Raw genomic sequence first — 20,732 nt, forward strand, 5'->3', positions numbered from 1 at the left:
TTCATTAGTGTTAAAAGTGATTTCGTTTAACGATTTGCCTTTGTTTACAAAATACAAGTCAACTTCTTTAGCTAAATCCTTAGGTTTTAACCAATTTTCTCCGGTTTTAATATTAATGTAAGTTGCCGTTTCTTTGTCTAACATTTGGAAAAGTTTGTCGGAAATCATTAGTTGACAAAGTGTATCAAAGTTATTAACTTCACGTAACTGACAGTAATACTGGAAATTTGCAGACAGTCTAGAAGCGAACTGAACATGTGACTCTTTAGGATCGCGTCGTGCTCTTCGGAAATTCATTAAACATTCATAAGCAGTTGGCTGATATTCTTTTAATACTAGTTTTTTAATGGTTTCATAACATTTTAGTTTTTCATCATTAGTGTAAAATAATATATTAGTTGCCTTATCCCCTAAAATGTTAATCAAAATTTCGGATTTGAGCTCCTGTGGTACATTTTTAGTTATGAATGCTCTCTCTAATGTTTGAAAAAACAAATTGAAATTTCTGATCTTCCCGGAACTGGAATAGTTAACATTTTAACACTCTTTATCAAATTTTCTAAATAATTTTCCGAACCTGTAATCATGTCTTTATCTGCACGAGATCCATCTTTAACTGTATTCTGACTTCTAACTTTTTCTAATTCTAATTCTTTCTCTAGCTGCGCTAATTTTAATTTTTCAAGTTCAACCTTTTGAGCTTCTAAGGCTAACTGTGTATCCCTAGCTTTTATTTCATTTTCTTCTCTAACTTTTCTTTCCTCAACTATTTTTCTTTCTTCAACTATTGAGTTTAATAATCCAATTACAAATTCTGGATCATCTTTAAATATTTTACTGTCCTCAATTTTACCTTTTAGTTGAACCACTGTTCAACCAACAGTTTGTGTATCTTCAATTTCACCAAGAAGGTTTACTAAGTCTTCTTTCTTAGTATTCTTATACATTTTAATTTATATATATCTTACACATGTATATATATATATCTTCAATACATCTATACTTTGAGTAAATAAGATCAAAAGCTTCCTACCTGCTTCTCTTGAAGTTTCTCTACCGTCATCTAAAGCTCTGGTTCTCGTAAGAGAGCGTGTGATATCATCCCGTTCTTCATCCACCACCTCATAGAGAAATAACTCCACTTTCTTGTATTTTAAACATTTATTTTACAAACACAAAACTAATACTAAACTACAATACTAATAACTGAAATATATATAAAGTAATAAAAGTGAATTTCGGTTTCATTAATGGCTCCCACGAGCCTTCCGTATGACCTCTTTGTCGGTCTCCTTCTTGGAAACTAAACCTTTTGCGCCTTTCCAGACTGAGAGTTAGCGCCCTCTATACATCTCGTTGGTTGGCGTCACCCATACATCACAGCAAGTATGACATTTTTATGTATGTAACTGTTTAATAAGTTATTAAAAAATGAGTTTTTACTTACATAATTTTACAAAATGAAATTTCAGTCTGTTATGTTTTTACCTGATTGTTCATAGTTGCAGCTGTAATAAATTTCATGTGGTAAATCGGAATTAAAAATATATATTTTTAAAACTGTTATTTATAATAAATTCTATGATTTTTGTTTTTATTTCTTAACCTTCTCATTTGTGATTGTTTATTATTCATTTATAGATTATTACAATAAATAAAAAATCATTGCCTGATTCTCCTGCCCCTCGGCTTCCTCCAAAACCAGGTTAGTGTTGTGACATATTTGATCTCCTTTTACATAATGCTATAGGATTGTTACAAATATATATATATATATATATAATCAGTAATGTATTTAAAAAAAAAATATCATGAAAGATATTGGGTTGGAACTTGAAGTTATATATGTGCAAATATAGGCTTTTCTCCAGCATTCCTTGTAGTGATGTAGGTAATCACTGTTATACCATGCAAAGAAATAAGCAGTCATCACAAAACAGATTGCATCATATGATTCAGTAGGCTATAATTGCTGTGGAGAAGCCATGTTTGTTTTTTAGGATTTAGCAAAATCTCGAATATCTTAAGGAGGAAAATGGTGATTACTCAAAAGTTACATTGTGTAGTATTTAATGAAATTGACCCACAGTATACAAGACATAATAAGGTATAAAATAACGTGAAAAGGAATTACTGGACAGTTACGGTATTATAGAAATTTAGCATATGTATATAGAATGAACAAATTGATTGTGTCAGTTTGGTGTAGGAAAATTACCTTCAATATGAAATATGTTGAGTAAAACTAAAGCAGTTGGAATATGTCATCTGCAAAGATCATAAAGTTGCATATTTGTGAGGAAGCTTACAAATTTTGCTGTGATACTGAGATAAGAAATCTGGAATAGCCAGTTTGTAACAATGACTACATGAAGAACTGCGATGGAGAGCCATTAAAAGATTAGAAACAGAACAAAGTCAGACAGAAGTGGCCACTTGAAATGTGAATCTTTCTGTGGTTATGAAGGTCGTTGGTCATTGCTACAAACTGGCTATCCCAGATTTCTTATCTCAGTATCACAACAAAATTTGCAGACTTGTTCTTAAACATGCCTATACCAAACCCCGATGGATCCCATTTGTTCATTTTATACATATGCTAATATCTATAATACCATAATAGTCTGATAATTTCTTTTTATGTTATTTTATACCTTTTCACCGTTACTAAAAGATCATTCTCCTTCCTTTCAAAAACTTGAAGGATACCTATACATTTGCTTAGATTTTAATTATTTTTAACATGCTTTTTTAAAATTAAACAACAAAAGATGTAGGATATGTTGATAAATAACAAAAACTTGAATAAAAGTATTTTCCTATATTCATGCACTAAAATTAAATACTTAACAGTTAAATAAAAGGCTAACTTCTGCCCTAGAGAGAACTCCTGCCTTTGAAAGCCATCCAAAAGGGCATTCCTGCCCCCTGAGGCAGGTAGGCTTTGCTTTGCCATAATCGAAAAACCCAACCAAACCATGAAATCCTGGGGGGGGGGGATTTGTATTCAAATGCACATACTTCTTCAGATTTCATTATAGTATCTTTTGCTGGTCGTCTGTCATTTTTTTTATTATTATTATTGAAATTGTGTAGTAATCATGTATAAATTCGGGAGAAGTTGGTTGTAGGATTATTTTGAGTGAACAAACCATGCTTGATTTATCTGTACAAAGATAATATACAGTCAAAAGTCTTTAATCCGGACTCGTTGGGACTTCGGCAATTCAGGATTATCGATTTTTCCGTATTATAGATCATCAGTTTAAATCTGGTATAATGGCATGCAGAAATTATAAAATTAAAAATATGAAAACGTAATTTATGAAATAAAGAACAATTATGATCTGAAAGGTATCAAAGTTTACAAAAAAAAAGCTTGATATTTATTTTACCTTATTAAACATTTCTTTCAATGTAAGTTGTTTAAGTTGCTTCGTTTTATGTGATAATACTTTCTCTTTAATTCTATAAACAGACATAATTTCTTGTTCAGCTTCAAAGTTCCGCTGTTCAAGTCCTATAATTGCTGTGTCGAGAATACCGATTAATTTGCCAATCGAATTTTTTTAGTTTTCAATAACCTCTGTGTCACTTTCTTCAGTATTGGAAGCGAATTATAATGACGAGGAATTTGATTTAAATCATATCAAAGATGGTGTACATCGAGATGAAATACTACATTTAGTAAGGAATTATAAGCCAAATAAAATAAAAACATCTGCCCTGAAGATAAGGATAGTGCTGATAGATCAACTTCCAGTTCGTTGCATGCCGCGACATTCTCCCCCCCCCACCACACACACAGAGCAGCGTGAAATTAATAAACCGATTTCGGAATGGTTAGAGAAACAAAGGATATGCCTTTATCCCTTTTTTTTAGAGCAATTCCACTTTTTGTTTGATGGACATCGAAACATACTTTCGCTTTGCAGATTCTTTGGCAGCTCCAGCATCGGAAATTCTATTTGACATAATCGAAAGTTCAAGCTTACTTTTAGAAAATTGCTCTAACAGTCTGCAAAAAATAATAAGCCGGATCCAATTCGAAGATTAAGGAACAACGCAATCTGCAATATCAACTGAAATAGATAATTAGATAATTTTAGCTTAGCCTATACAGTTCGTTATACATTAAATGCTCATGCGTAAATGTATTATGCGAATGCGCACATGCATGCGTAAAGGTTTTACGCGCATGCATGAACGCATTATGCGTTGACACATGCGCAGAAAGTTTGTAGCTTTGAGGTCCGGATTATAGATCATTCCAGATTATATGGGTGTCCAGATTAACGACTTTTGACTGTATAATGTATGTTTATATACATTGTGACCGCAAAAGTCCACAACTCTGCTCAATTATTTTAATCATAGGTTGTACACCTGTACCTCCAATGTTGAAAGAATTTTAATGCAAGTAATTTAAGGAAAATAACTAACGTATTTCTGTTTTAGAATTATGTAAAAATCAGCCCTATGTAAAATTTTGCCCCCCTTTCATTTTTCTTCTTTCATTCCTTTTTCCCACTTGGTACTTGTATTTATAAAGTATAAAGCTCCCTTTATCCATGCGAAGTTATTTAATAGAATATAAAGCTGATTTTTGCATAATGTTTTTTATTTGACGTGAAAGTTATCATTCTGTCATGTAACTTATTTTTGTTCAACTAGAAATAAACATTTTTTATTAATTGAAAATAATAAAAATATTGAACTTTTTGTACTTGTGATTTGTAATAGATGGGTAATTTTTTAAAAATTCTAAATTTAAAAAGATTGCTGTGTGCACGGGAAGAATAAAAGTCTCTCATGTACATTAAAATCTATTTTCACTTAAAAAAAAAAAAAAAAAAAAAAATAGCTGCAGTAAGATAGCTACCCCGCAAACAGGGTTGCCAGATTTGGCATGAAATCACTCGTTTGGTGATATGTCATGGACAAATGGAGAACCTTCTAGAACGAATTCTTATCAGCTTGGGTCAGAATGCTCTCGAAGGCAGCCCAAAAGCTATATAAACCCTGCTTGCACATGGTGTATTAGTCAGTGAATCAGTGTCTCATCTATTGAGGGCTCGTAGTCCAGCGAATTGATCATCAGTCTTGTGCCGAGGTGTCTTGTCAGTGTATCGCGAGTTGGTGCACCGTTGAGTCAATCGAGTGTATCGTCAAGTGCTTTGCGAGTTGTAGCGTGAAGAGTCTTGAAAGTACATTGAATTCCGAGAATGACCGAACCAAGTTGGGATCTGTACTCTGGTGCTTTGCCATGAAGCTGTCTTCACCATGATAGCCTGAAGGCTGTGATGCTGATTGTGTGAACATATTTGTCATAGTTTTTTCAATGACTATAAATGTGCTTTTGGAGCTGTCCCGAATAATACTGGCAAATAAATTGTGTTTTGATACTTCGTGAAGTGTCATTGTTAATCACTCTAAATCGCACAAACTCGTACAGAAATTCAACAGTATTATATGTTACTGTTATTACTACTGTTACAAGTGTACCAAATCTGGCACTTAATTATCCAATTTTTGAGCCATTTTCTTACTCAGGTGGCTACATTAACAAGGTACCCAAAAATGCTTATCAATTTTTTAAATTAGCATTTTTAATTTAGCATAGATACTTAGCAAGGAAACTGACATAGTTCAGGAACTGAAAATTTAGGGGGTGGGGAACAAGTTTTTAAAAGTCTTAAGAAAGTTGTAATTGAAATAGTTAATATTTGAAAAATCAAAGCTAAAAATTAGCTTACATTGTATAAAGTAGAAATTCAAAATTACATTCAGTGAAGGTTGAAAATAATGAGTTACTAGAACTGGGCCCAGTCTGAGTTAAGTGCTTATATTTTGAAATCAGTTACCCTCTGGTTGTTGATTTTGCAGGTAAATTTTATGATGCTCATCCATATAAAAAATATTAAATATGCATTTATTTTGCATTTAAACAAATTAAAAAGCTTTTTTTTTAATTGCACTTTATTCCAACCCCAAACAGGGATACAGTGGAAGACTAAAATGTCAGTAGATGTCAGTAGTAAAATGGGGATTCCTTTGACTTTTGCAAGATTTGTATATTATTGGCAATAGATTTTTTTCTTTATTTTTTAAACAAGCTACCATATTCTGTTGATTATCCCTTTTATAACAATCTCAAAATAAATATTTTACAAGACATGTGTAAACATTTTTATATAGTTGGAGATAAGATTAATCAAGCAAGATTGCTGTAATTGAAATTTTATTATTTTTGTGTTAATAGGACAGCAGCCAAAATGTATGTGAGTATGCTAAATATCACACCACAAACCTTGCCAAATCTGGTGATTCAGCACGTCTTCTTAATGAGATTTTAATTAAGTAAGCAAAGGTAAAGGTAAAAGTATGGGGGACACCAGCGATGTACCATAGGTCAACTGGTAATGCCTTCCCATACTAACTCTTTGAGAGAAAAAAAAAGGGGGGTAATTGCAAGTTTTATAAGAATTTGCATAGACTGAAGCTTTTCAAAAGGTCTAAAGTTTGCCTATTATGGTACATCGTGCAATTCCACAGTACGCCCCGCATCCAGTATTTATTAAAAATAATGGTGTAGGGCATAAGTAGATTACAAAATAGTAGGAATACAATTTGAGATTCACAAGATAAATTGAACATCTGATTTGGTGCCACAAAAATATAAGATAAACATAATTAATACACAAATAAACATAATGAGATAATTATAATTAGTACTGGCAACACAATGTTAAATGAATTGTTATAATAATGCTAAAGAGGTAGGTGTCCATGGGTTATTTCAGATATATTGGTTTATTGCAGTTTATAAAGTTCACGAGCAGATCCATTTTGTCCATAATCACAGCATGTAAAAGTTCACTAAGTTTAAACTGTATGTGGACTTACACTTGACAGAGATCTAGGCCGTAGGAAGAGAGTCGTTGCATAATTTTCTGAAACTTTGGATATTGATGTTTATCTTTAATTAAAAATCTTTGAAATGCCAGGAGGTCAATTCTTGGGGATTTTATGTGAATATCCTCAGTTAAGGGGCATGAGAAAACGTAGTGATCAGGAGTTCCCTGTTCCCCACATATGCACATGTCAGAATTTGCCAAATTTCTTGCATAGAAATATGTGGGGAAGGGTCCATGTCCTGTTATAAAGTAATTTAGGGAAGGATTCGAGTTCAGAGATGCTAAGCTTACATTGGGCATTAAGTTATCTGTGCGTCTTCCCTGTGGAGCATTGTTCCACAAATCTTGCCAAGATTTTGAAGCAAGTTGTTTTAGTTCGTACTTGAAATTTGAGCGAGGCCACGGAATGATGATTTCAGTACCATCTTGATTAATAGCTGCTTCTTTGGCTAGTTCATCTGCCTGATCATTACCAAAATGGCCACTATGTCCTTTGATCCATGAAATTTGAATTTTGTAGTTTCGGATTTTTCCAAGAAGAGAATTTATGTCGGATATCAATGGAGAGGAAGGTAAGGAATTTTTAATAGCTAGAATAGCTGCTTGGCAGTCAGATTTTATGCTAAATTCGTTGAGATTTTTGAGAATGGCTATTTCAATCGCTGCTTTTATAGCTGACAATTCCGCTTGGAAAACACTATTATTATTATGGAGATGGCCTTTCCATTTGATGATATTTGAGGGGGTAATTTGAAAAAAGACTGCGGAACCAACTTTTCCTTCAATTTTTGATCCATCAGTATAAGCAATTGGAGATGAACTTGAATTTTCTTCAGACGTGGGGAATATTATTTTGCTGAAGCGAAGCGCTGGATGGATAAGATTGGGGTTAATTTTCTTTTCATAGTTGGATGGCCAAAAGGTTTGGTTGTTGAATTCTGCGGCTTGGTTAAGTTGGAGAACTTTCATATAGATTCATTCCATTTCTGCACTGATTGATAACGGAAGAGTACCAGCTAGGGTATCAAGTGCTATATTTGAAGTTGTGCGATATGCCTGAATGCAAAGAGTAAAAGGCCTTTGAATTGAATTTAAACATTTCATCTTTCTTACTGTCATTGGTTGTGCCCAAATTCCGGCTTCGTAATTTACCATTTTTGAGATGACTGTTTTTAGAAGAATATGTGTTATATGGGGATTTAAGCCCCAGTTATATCCATGCATACGTCGTAGGCAGTTAGCTATTGAGTTGTACGAAGTTTAATATTTTGCAGATGAGGAATCGAGGAGAATTTCTTGTCGATTGTTAAACCGAGGTACTTGATTGTGTTCACAGATTTGATCTTTTGATTGTCAATTTTTAAAGCTTTAGTTATATTTTGTCCTGGTTTATGGATCACTAAGACTTGGGACTTACTATGTGAAATTTGTAGTTTTTGAATTTTGCAAAGTTGGTTAAATAACTGGAGTGTTTCGTTGCAATTATTCTGTAAAATGTCTCTGGTATGGCGTCTTGTAATAAAAGCTACATCATCTGCAAAAGCTACAATTTTTGAGTGATCTGGCCATGGATAGGCAATGATGTTGTTGAAGCTGAGATTCTAGAGATCTGCACTCATGCAAGACCCCTGAGGAATCCTCGGACTTAATTACATACAATTTCAGTGTTGTTGTAAAGAATCATACTTTTCCTGTTTCTGAACAAGATTAAGTAAGCAAAATGAATTTTGCAATTTGGCATTTACCAAATGGGGAAATGTCTGACATTAAATTCTTTTATAAAATGAATTATCCATACTGAAATGCTTTGTTCAGTTAATCATTACTAGGCTGTTTTAAATACTGGAATTATTCATTTTTTACACTGTTTCTTCTAACAAGACTTGAAGTTTTGTAAAGTATGTCTTATCAAAAAAGTGTCATTGGAACAAGTGTCTGAATTTGGCAGATTAAAAATTGTAGCTTGCAGAAATTGCAGATTATCCTTCCAAGAAACTGGTGCTCATTTTGGCTGAAATTAAGTCACAGTGATGGGAATATGGAATTGTTGGATGCAGAAGAGATGAACCAATTTCTTCATTTCAAATTAGAGGAGGGCATGTACGTATGCATAGCAGTGATGGATCATATAACAGTATAAAGAAGCAGTGAAAGAATTAAGGTTACTAAACATCTTGTATTAGTTCATTCCATTCGACTTTGTAGGTAGAAGAATCTTTACAAGGCATCTATTGCTGCAATAACCAAACTCTACACCACAGGCATATGCGGCAGCAGTTGTGTGTAGAATGCTGTCTATGAATATAAGCGAATGGCATGGCATTGTTTTCTCTGATGAATTTGATTTTGCCTATAACATTACTTTAATCATACGAGTCTCATAATATATTAATGACAGCATAACCTTACATTATGCATTGCATCAGATCTGTCATCTGGAGCCGTAGTTTGGAATTTATTTGATTTTACTTCAGCATCTGTTTAATATGTTTTTCCAGCTCATTCAAGACCTTTCACTACATCACTGATGTTTTGAAACATATTATCCTCTCTCACCTTCAAAACTTGCCTGTGGCTAAGTTTTAAGAGGACATTTCAGACTCGCATGTGACATGCAAGTTTCAACAACTCTATTTCCCATTAGGTTGCACTGCTTTGTTAGTCTGCCCATTCTCCCAACATACTTATCATTGAGCAAAACTAGCCACTAAACATTGCATTTAAAGTAAGCCGACATATGCTGAGTCTATGTTGATGAAGTTAGATTGACATTGAGTCTATGTTAGATGAACTTGGGCAACATGGAAGCATCATGGACACACATAACTCCAGGCATGCATTTATAGCCTCATTCTTTCAGTGCAAAGGCACAGCAATTGTCAACCATTACTGCTATACAAAGTACTGATTTCTTTATGTAAGTAGAAGAGGGCAATAATTTCAATCATTTCATCCATGTTTGTCCTATAAATATGGCTTGCATATCTCTTATTCTTCATAGTTTTACATTTTGAATGGTCAGTTGTATTCGAGGCAGCAGTGGGACTTGAATATTTAGTTAAAATTGCCATTTCTTTTACATCTACGTTTCATATAAACATTTATGCTTTGCAATTACTAAAAATTTTGGGGGGCCTAAAACTCAAAATATTACTTTTTGATCATATTATAATAATAAATTCTAAATGAATAATGAATTTAGATAATAGTAAATGGAATAATATTTTTGTATAATTTCAAAGGTAGGACTCAAATAAGAACGTCCTAAAATTTTAATGCAAAGTATTCTAAATGGATGTTTGGAAAAAGTAACAAATCTTTTCATTTTAATTTTTCTAATTTTTTTAGTCTGTTTTATTTTATCACCTAAAATCCACATTACCTCAGGTCCAAGGTGTGTAGAATTTTAATTTTCTGTTGCATATGTAATTTGGGAGAAGAAATATAGCAAGAGCAAATATAAAAGTATCAGCAAATTTTGTGAAACTTCTTTAAACAATAATATTTCCATTTCTTATCTCGGATTAAAAATACATATTAGCCTCAGTCAAAGAGATATCTTAACTTTACTAAATCAGAAATAAAGTTACTTGAATAGAATGTAATAAAAATAACTGGGAAATTCTTGACGACTATGAAATATTTAGAGGGCACCAATAAAAACTTCCAGAACTTTAATTAATTATATAAATGACTGTTAAATTTGAAATAGTTTTTATAAAGGATAAAATATTTCATTACCTGTTATTGTTATCTGTATGAGATTTTTCATCTCAAATAAGGTCAATTTAAGTATGATATATTTTTATTTTTCACATAGTCTAATGATATTTATACATCCCATTTCTTGTTGCAAAAATAATTAATGTTGTTCTAGTTTTTTAATTTGATTGAAAATATGAAAACTAAACATACTGTTTTCAAATTATATGCATTAAATCATTAAAGATATTGTTATATCTTTATTTTTCCACATTCAGTTAGGGAGCAAGCTGTAGTGATGTTTCCATATAAAGCACTCAATGAAGATGAACTGACACTAAAAGAGGGAGATATAATAACTGTCATATCAAAAGAAATAGAAGATAAAGGATGGTGGAAAGGGGAATTAAATAACAGAGTTGGTGTATTTCCTGACAATTTTGTCAAACTTCTAAAAGTAGAAGAAGTATGTAGTCAGAAACTATTTAATTAAGATGTTTATCAAAATTAGATATTATATTTTTATCAAAATTAGATATTATGTTTATCAAAATTAGATATTGTTTTATGTAAGTCATGTAAATCTTTATTCATCATCTTATTAATATAATAAGTAAAATTTGTTGGATGTATTTGTGTTTAACTTTTGTATAGTAAATGTATGCAGAGATAGTACTAAAACCCAATACAGTACAAAGTCCGTAATCCGGACGTCCATTATCCAGAATGATCTATAATCCGGACCTCAAAGCCACAAACTTTTTTTTTTGTATGCTTTACGCATGCGCGTAAAGGATGCGCATACATTACGTGTAATGTATGTTTTACACATGCGCGCATTGAAAGAAATGTTTAATAAAGTAAACAAATAAATATTAAGTTTTTTTTGTAAAATTTGATACCCTTTAGATCATAATTGCTCTTTATTTCATAAATTATGATTTCATATTTTTAGTTCTATAATTTCTGCATGCCATCTTACCAGATTTAAATTGGTGATCTATAATCCGGAATCGCCGAAGTCCCAACGAGTCTGGTTTACGGACTTTGTACTGTACTTGTTTTAGTTACTTTTATGTTAAAATACCTGTTATGGGGGGGAGGGCAAGCAGAAATCCATAGGAAAAAAATACCAATCTGGAAACACAGGTATAATAAGTGTTATAAAAAATAAGTAATAAAAAAGTAAAATAAAATATAACAAAATCACATTTAATTTATGAAAAACAATTTTCATTTACATTTAATTCTTGGATATTGATGCTGTTGGTTGTAAATCTACAGTTGTATTAGTTTTTTCATTCCTGTACAGGGATGCCACACAAATTCTGCTGAGTACTAATCAAGCTAATGCTGAGTTAAACACAGTATTCATTGCTTACCAATTTATCTTTGCTCGCATTTTCATTATATGGGATCCCCTCTTTTTTTCTGGCCAAGAAACAAAATGTTAATTAAGCATCAAAAGTGAAAATAAACATAAAAATGGCTCAAAATCTCCAGAAATTATTTCAAAGAAGGTAAAATGTGAAAAAAAAAAGTGCTTATGAAAATTTGTCAAACTGAAGATAATTCCTTTTTCCTTTCTTCACAGTATGTTAGAATGTATTGTATTAGATGTATAGTTAATTTGAATGTAGTGAATTAGACTTTCTAAACTTCTATTGCATAAAATTTGAAGTGATCTTTATTTAAAACTTTTTATTAAAGTTCGCGTTTTCAAGATTATCTAATCCACTTAAAATAAAATTCCTTTCTTCATCGTCAAAGACTCTTTAGTTGTCTTTTCTGTAACAAAATAGCTTATTTTTAATATGCATTTTAAAAAAAATATTTCTTACTACAAATCTCCCTGATAGCTTTTCATGATGAACATAGCATATGAATAGCATTCAGTATGTGAATATATAATGTTTTGCATGTAGAGCAGTGAGAATTTTCTGAGTGAAAATTTATATATAATGAACTGTCACATAACAATAATACCTAAACCCAAAGACTGAAAATTACTCATGCAGGTTGGTTTATGTGATTATGGCAAAGCACCGAGAGCTATCTGCCTAAGGGGAGGGATGCCTTCGTGGAGCACTTTCAAAAGGAAATTGGCTCGTATACATGCTATACATTATCCTAGTATGAGGGAATAACACTAATATGCAATGATTGGGATATCAGAAGGTAGATCAGAACTGTGAATAAAATCAATTGTGGTGTCTTTCTTTCATTTTTCTCTCAGTCTTTTGAAGCGAATTCTCTTCCATTTTTCTATCAGACTTTTGAAGCAGTTTCAAAAGAGGTAGAAATAATTCAGAATTGTTTCATGTTCACTTAAAAATTTCTGTCTTGTGAGACACTGAGGCACTGTCTTTTTGAAAATTGTAGCACTGCGGGAAAGTAGGATCATGAATTTCTCAACATAATTTTGATGGCAACTAGTTTGACCCTTAAAGCTTTCTCGGGCATTTTTTTTTTTTTTTTTTTGTTTTGTTTTTTGTATGTGTGAGGGTATCTAGTCATATTGATGTTGAATATCAAATGCGCCTATAGCCAATACTGATGGTATTTGCTAGACATGCATAAGCACCCATAGCACTCAAAGGGCTAATTAGATTTACTGTATTAAAATATATATATATATGTGTGAGTTGCTCATAAGAACTTGAAAATATGAAGTAATTGTTTTCGTTTACATTTATGAAATGCATAATGCAATTTAATGGGATTTTTGCATTTGTTTGTTGTTTGAAAGTTGTTAGGTAATTGGTTCCAGTTCTATAACTCCTAGTGTAAGTTGATCTTCTAAGTGAATAACAGTTATCTGTGATCTTAAATGACTTAGTGTAATGCAGTACAAAGTCCGAAATCTGGACTTCCATTATCCGGAATGATCTCAAATCCGGATCTGAACACCACCAATGTTTTCTCGTAGGCTTTATGCATGCGCATTTGATTTCCCCCTCTGTTCATAATAAAACATTTGGAGAGTCCCAATTCTTATTTTCACTTTGACACTAAATAAAATACCTTGTTATTGAAAAAGCAATTATTTTAGCAAAATACCTTGTTATTGAAAAAGCAATCATTTTAGCATAAATTTGTATGATCAGTAATTTGGCTCCATTGCTGCGTATCTGCTTGGCATACATCTCAAACCGAAACAATTTCACATAGATACATTTTTGATCTGATGCCAACCTCGCGAATCACTATTTGTTATATTGCATGTTTATCAAAATATGACAACTTGAGTAATGAGTCATGTAGCAATGCCTAAGCATTTTTTTTTATGTTAGTAATTGAATAATAAAGGAGTGTGGTAACCTTTTATGTTGACATTACGCTTGGCGATGATTACAGATTTAAGTTGAATGTGCTAAAAAATGTTGACGGGGAAAAATTTACCAAAAATTTCGTTCCATGTGCTAAAAGTAGATTTTGTTTTTGATACTCATAGACCCAACGATTACATTTAGGATTATTTAAATTAAGAATAACTGATTTGTTATTCACATAAACCCAGAACCAGCGCCAGGGCTCATATGGCTGCATCAAGTTGCAGAACTTAGGACCCACAGAGACTGCATCAGGCGGTAAGATATCTAGCGCCAGCCCTCAATAAGGCTTAAGTATATGGTGGGAATTTATTTATTCAAAACTCTGATAAGCAAGAATTAGACATAAATAGAATAAATAATTAAACTAATACAATTCAGGTTTAATTGTCTCAGTGCGCGATAGAAGCAAGATAAAATTTAACAGAACAACTTGTCGTTAGTCGCCAAGCTCATGATGCATAGCCAAATATGTATAGTGAAGTATAGCTAAACTTGATGATGATAGCAGCTAATTTTAAAGGTTTTCAGATATCACAACAAAGGTGAAATTTTCCAATTAACAGATTTTATAAAGAAATGGGGAGAAGCGATAATAAATGAAGATGATATAAGAAGTCTTTCACTGTGATGGCAATGCTTCTCAATACTCAGTCAATGAATGAATGGCGAAATCTGTAGTTTGGCTCTAGATCCAGAAGACAGTAACAGAGAAGTTACTGAAAACAAAAAAATTTCAATTGACAAGTTAGTCGGATTGCAGTTACAGGACTTCAACAATGTAACTGAACAAGAGATTATGTCTGTCTACAGAATTAAAGAGAAAGTATTAGCACAAAAATGAAGCAACTTACACAACTTACATTGAAAGAAATGTTTAATAAGGTAAACAAATAAATATTAAGCTTTTTTGTAAATTCTGATACTCTTTACGTCATAAATACTTCATTATTTCATAAATCACTATTCCATATTTTTAATTTTATAATTTCTACGTGCCATCTTACTAGATTTAAACTGATGATCTAATATCTGGAAAAATCCCAAATCCGGAATCGTCAAAGTCCCAATGAGTCCAGATCTTGGATTTTGCACTGTCTTTAATATTGCATTGAACACATTTGTTCATGTTGTAATTAATCGTAATATAACCATGGAGTTTGCCCATTTTTATTTTTATTACATTAGAATGCACATGGATGTTTTGACTGTTCTCAGTCTTCGACGAGTCCGGATTTCGGACTTTGTACTGTATATATGAAAATGTTGATTTATAACAATAAGAACAAATTATTTTTTCTAAAATAAGTATTACAAGCAAACTGAGGGATTAGCTATGAGAAGAACTCTCTGTCCCATCCTGGATGATATCTACATGCATTATTTTGAATCAAAATTATTTGAAACTTTTAACTTCCTGGTATGGCTCTGCTATGTAGATGATACTTTTACCCTGTTTGATGGTAATAAATATTATTCAAGTAAAGTTCTTTCAACAATGAATTTCATCGATCCTGCTATTCAGTTCACTTTTGAACTTGAGACATGCAATGCTCTTTCTTTCCTCAATCTGTTGGTCACACATAACACATCCAACTTCAGTACTGCGGTTTACAGTAAACCTTCATCAGTTTGCCTTCCACCACACTTCAGATCATGTCATCCAACTAAACAAAAGTTAGCTTCATTTTATTCCTATGTGTTCTGTGCTCTTCAAGTTTGCTCCTCCAAATTGTCTCTTGATCAAGAACTAAATTCTTTAAAAGCAGTAGCTATTAACTGGCTTTTCACCCAAAGTTATTAATCAGGCAGTTAAAAAATTCTCATCTCAACACATGAAAAGTCACACTCTTGTTTTAGGAGATAATAAGAATTCTGTTGTCATTCCTTTCTTTCCATCAGTTAGCTATAAAATTGCACATATTTACAGAAATTTAACTTTCAGGTTTTTTATTCTCCTAAAATTCCGAGTTCCTTAGTAAAGGACCTCATTTCAGATATGAATTCCTGGGGTATTTACAGGATTTGTTGCCATTGTGGTTTAATTTACATTGGTCAGGCTAAGATAGCCTTAAAATATTCCGTTAAGTAACACGAGGCATATGGTAGAAAAAAGGAAACACAGAAGTCCTCTGTTGCTCAGCATTCATTGTTTGTCTGAAAATCACACTTTCAATTTTTCTGCAGCCAAAATTATTCAAAAACATCTTCCATTGATAAATTATATTTTCTAGAGGCATTTCGCATTAAAAAAAAAATCTTTTTGTTGTAGTTAACAACCCTAATTCCAATCCATCTTTGTCTTCAGCCTCAAAGGAAATTATGTTTTAGTTCTCGTTTCGTCACTAGATGGCACCAGTAACTGAACTCCTGTTCCAGTCATTCTTATCTTATCTTATTGAATCAATCTCGTTCATTTGCGCTTTGGCAACTGAGGATGATGGTTCAGTAAAGCCATCGAAACTAGTCCTGTGAAAAATTGTAAATATAACGCTGATTTTGTTTGACTTCTAAATTAATGCCTTTTTTCCATGTTTATTTAAAAATTTTTTTTAGTAACAAAAAGATAATTAATAATATAATTTCTCCAAACTCGATTAGCTCATTTGTAGTTCCATAGATGCTTTTGAGACATTGATAAGATGCAGTTTAAAAGTTAGTTGTATTATAAGGTTATGCTACTCAAAATCTGAAAATCTATCCATGTATTCTTCAGTTAAAGCATCCAAGACAGTTACTTAATTATCCAGGTTTTCGAAGTTCATATTTCTGATTGTTTTCTGATTGTTTCAGTTCTTTGATAATAACTAAAAATGTTTTTCAGATATCCATTCAAGAGAGTGGAGTTTTGAAATAGGTCATCTTCTTTTGAAGAGCATTAATTTTTTGCTATATATTATGTAGTATATGTTTTGTTTTACCTTGGAGGGAAATATTGAAATCATTTTGTTTTGTCATCATATCTGAAAAAAAGCAAAATTCTTTTTAGTTAAGTTTCTACAAAACTTTTTGTGTGATAATTCAACAGGGTTTTTATAAACTTTATTGACAATTTGTCCCCTAGATAATCAATGAATTTTGCAATAATAGGACAGATCAAAACTGTGTATTTCATCATTTAACATGTTTCGAAATACGCTGTTGCACATTGCATTAAACAGTTGTAATAACTTTATATCCATAATATCTGTAAAATAGTTGCTTCAGTGCAGGTTTTGCCAGTGTAATATACAGTGAAATGACATTAACTTTTCTGAATTTGTTTTTACTTTTTATCAAAGAAACAAATCCTTCTTTCTTGCCCTTCCTAGAAGGTGTATCATTGGTGCAAGTACTGAACAAGTTACTAAGATTTAGTTACAATTGATGATATATATTTCTTTGATATAAAAGATACACAGGCTGGTGGTGGCAGCATTATGCTTTAGTATGGGGGAGGTTTTCATGGGTGGCTCTGGGACCCTTAGTTATGGTAGAACAGACCATGACAGCTGTGTACTATCTGAATGTAATTGAAGATCATTTGCACCCCTACATTGTGTCTGTTTTTTCAAATTCTTAACGAAATCTTGCAGCAGGACGTCTCATGTCACAAGGCTCGAATTGTTTTGTAGTGGTTTGAGGAACATATGAATGAATTCCAGTTTATGTCTTGGTTACCTAACTGGGCATATCTTAGCCTGATAGAGTGCATTTGGGATGTCATGGAGCTGCAACTCGGAGCTTAAAAAATGGTGCCATGACGGAATATCTTGACTCTGCGTGACCGCCACGTAGGCATTTGGTACAACTCGTCTCCAGTCATCTACTAAGAACTTGTGGCATCCAAGGCATATTGCATCTCTTTTAGACCAAAGGTTGCACAATGCGTTATTTGAGCAGGTGGTTATAATGTTTTTGCTTTTCAGTGTATGTTGTCTAATCTTGGTACATAGCACCCTTGATAAAGGATAGAGCAATGGATATCACATTCTTGTGTGATTGATTACATTTTGTACTTCTTTTGAATGTCGTTTTTTATATGATGTTAATAAATTATCCAGTATTAACATTAGATACATTTACATTTATTATTTATATTGGATTTTATTTGTATATTTGTTTTATATTTGTATTTTAAGTTTAACAGGGTTTGTACGATCCTTAAAAGTCCTTAAATTTTTTAGAATCGATTTTTGGTCCTTAAAAGTCCTTAATTTTGGCCAAAATCAGCAGAAGGTCCTTAATTTTAATCATCTGAAATTTCTGTCTGTTTTTACGACTGCCATTTTGAGTGTGAATTAGCATTTTGGAGGAATATTTTTGGCGTTTCATTGACATATATGGTTATCCTTTGAATGGGTTCATGGGTTATAATTTGTTTCTATTTCTAATATAAATGATGGGATACTCGAGTTTCTAAGCAAGAAGGGAAACATGAGTATTTCGAAATTCATTTTGTGTAATAAAGAGCTCTTAAACAAGTTTTCGCTTTTGGGGATGTGAATTCTTTTATTAAACGTTCCAAATTTGGCGACATAGGGATAATTTGCTTCACATCTGTCTGGAGTTTGGGACTATTTAATTTTTACCAGATCAAGTAAACCCTCATAGGTACATTGTGGAGAGGTTGATAAGTTAGGAGATAAAGCACGCAGAAACAAGCGAGAGCATTGGTTTGCATATTGAGACAAATCTCTGATTGTTAGAAAAGATGCTTAAAGAGAAGGAAATCAATATAAACTAGCTAAAATGTTTGGGAAGGCTTTAAATTAAAATGATGGGTAAATATTTTGTTGAGTGTTGTTGTTACAAAACATAAATGTTTTTTTAGCATTTAATGTGCTGAGCTTAGTACATTTTAATGTGCTTAGCTTTTAGCTTTTAATCCTAATATCGTTTAAGAATCAATGTCATAAATTACATGTATTTTAGGTTGTGAAATTCTATTAGATTGTTATTTTAATAGGGCTCTTTTAACAAATATTGTTAAAAAATAAAATTTAATAGGGGCCATGTAAATCCATAATGACTAAGGTTATCTAATTACCGTATATACCCGCGTATAAGTCGACCCCCCACTTCGACATAAAAAATTCGTAGAAAATAAGAAACCCGCTTATAAGTCAACCCCCCACTTCCGAAATCGATCGAGAAACTTCGAAATATTTTTTTTAAGTGCTACATTTATTCAAAATCATCTGAGAAAAAGAAGTAAATATACAATAAAAAATACCTTGGTAAATAAACAAAATCAAAATCCTTCAACGTCCGATTCATGGTCAGATTCGCCAAACATTTCATAGAACTCTTTTGTCGTCATTGGCTCGTCATCATACATATTTTCAGTCTTGAACTCTGTATTGTTACAATCACTACTAGAGCCTTCGTCGTCACTTTCACTTTCAAAAACAGCATCATCTTCCGTGCCGTCCAGTTCGTTGCTAATACAACATTTTTTAAAATGATTTTATAATCATTTCAGAGGGTATTTCGTTCCAAGCATCTTTAACCCACTGAGCAATTAATGTAATATCGGGCTTTTTAATGTTGCCTCCCTTTGTAAATGTTGGTCGACTGGAACTAATCCACTCTGCCCAATATTTTCTAAGATTTACTTTGAATGGCTTATTGAGGCAGACATCTAGGGGTTGAATGATGGATCTCAATCCTACCAGAATTACGGAATCTAAAACGCAGGATAATTGGAGAAAAATGATCGTATATAGTAACCTTCTAGAATTTGTTCCGGAAAAGATTCGCGTACGTAAAATCTATCTGCATTTTCCCTTTTTAAAAGTTAAAAGAAATATTCAAAACTGTTCAGTTATTGCGTGGGCTATTTTTTTTAATTTTGACATGTATGCCTGTTAACAAAAGTATTTCATGAATGAACAATAACTATTATAAAGACTTATACATATGTTAAAAACTATCTGCATTTCTCTTTTCTTGGCGTGTTGGCGAAACCTTTTTATTGCTCGATATTGATCGGTTGTTCGGGGGTGAAAATTCTTTGGTTTAATCGAAACTTACTCTAGTTAAAGCATGAAACTCTGTGATTAGTTCGTCACATAATTTAAGTCATGAAATTACTTCAAGTAAGTGACTTATTTGATTAGTCGTCCAGTTTGAGTGCGGGAAGAAAACAACTGCATTATATAAAGAAATTTTTGAACTTCCGATTCTTTTAATTTTTTATGGCCCCGCGTATAAGTCGACCCCCCCCCCACTTTGAAGTCTTTTTTTTTTTTTTGTCCAAAATATCTCGACTTATACGCGGGTATATACGGTACCTAATTTAAACATTTATAACTAACTGCTTACCCTTAAAAATTATCTCTACATATTAAAGAGAGTTATTGCCTTTCATTAATACTCACTGTGGTCACAAACTATCTGCATTTCTCTTTTCTTGGCGTGTTGGCGAAACCTTTTTATTGCTCGATATTGATCGGTTGTTCGGGGGTGAAAATTCTTTGGTTTAATCGAAACTTACTCTAGTTAAAGCATGAAACTCTGTGATTAGTTCGTCACATAATTTAAGTCATGAAATTACTTCAAGTAAGTGACTTATTTGATTAGTCGTCCAGTTTGAGTGCGGGAAGAAAACAACTGCATTATATAAAGAAATTTTTGAACTTCCGATTCTTTTAATTTTTTATGGCCCCGCGTATAAGTCGACCCCCCCCCCCACTTTGAAGTCTTTTTTTTTTTTTTGTCCAAAATATCTCGACTTATACGCGGGTATATACGGTACCTAATTTAAACATTTATAACTAACTGCTTACCCTTAAAAATT

The 20,732-nt window shown here is 32.3% G+C and overlaps 1 protein-coding gene across 3 annotated transcripts in view; it reads left to right on the forward strand.

The window, feature by feature from the left end:
• LOC118182155 (SH3 domain-containing kinase-binding protein 1-like) overlaps positions 1-20,732 on the forward strand; it is a 72,624-nt gene that overhangs the window by 19,605 nt on the left and 32,287 nt on the right. For all 3 annotated transcript variants that reach the window (XR_004757010.2, XM_035351469.2, XM_035351471.2), the window contains exons 5-6: positions 1,642-1,705; positions 10,898-11,085. Coding sequence is in view for 2 of the 3 variants with exons in the window: in XM_035351469.2 (XP_035207360.1) it covers positions 1,642-1,705; positions 10,898-11,085 (252 nt within the window). In the remaining variant the exon portion in view is untranslated. The remainder of the gene's footprint in view (positions 1-1,641; positions 1,706-10,897; positions 11,086-20,732) is intronic.

The sequence above is a fragment of the Stegodyphus dumicola genome, chromosome 12, assembly GCF_044657685.1.
Source record: "Stegodyphus dumicola isolate Sdum_Otavi_A_Nest chromosome 12, ASM4465768v1".
In the NCBI taxonomy this organism is placed as follows: Eukaryota; Metazoa; Arthropoda; class Arachnida; order Araneae; family Eresidae; genus Stegodyphus; species Stegodyphus dumicola.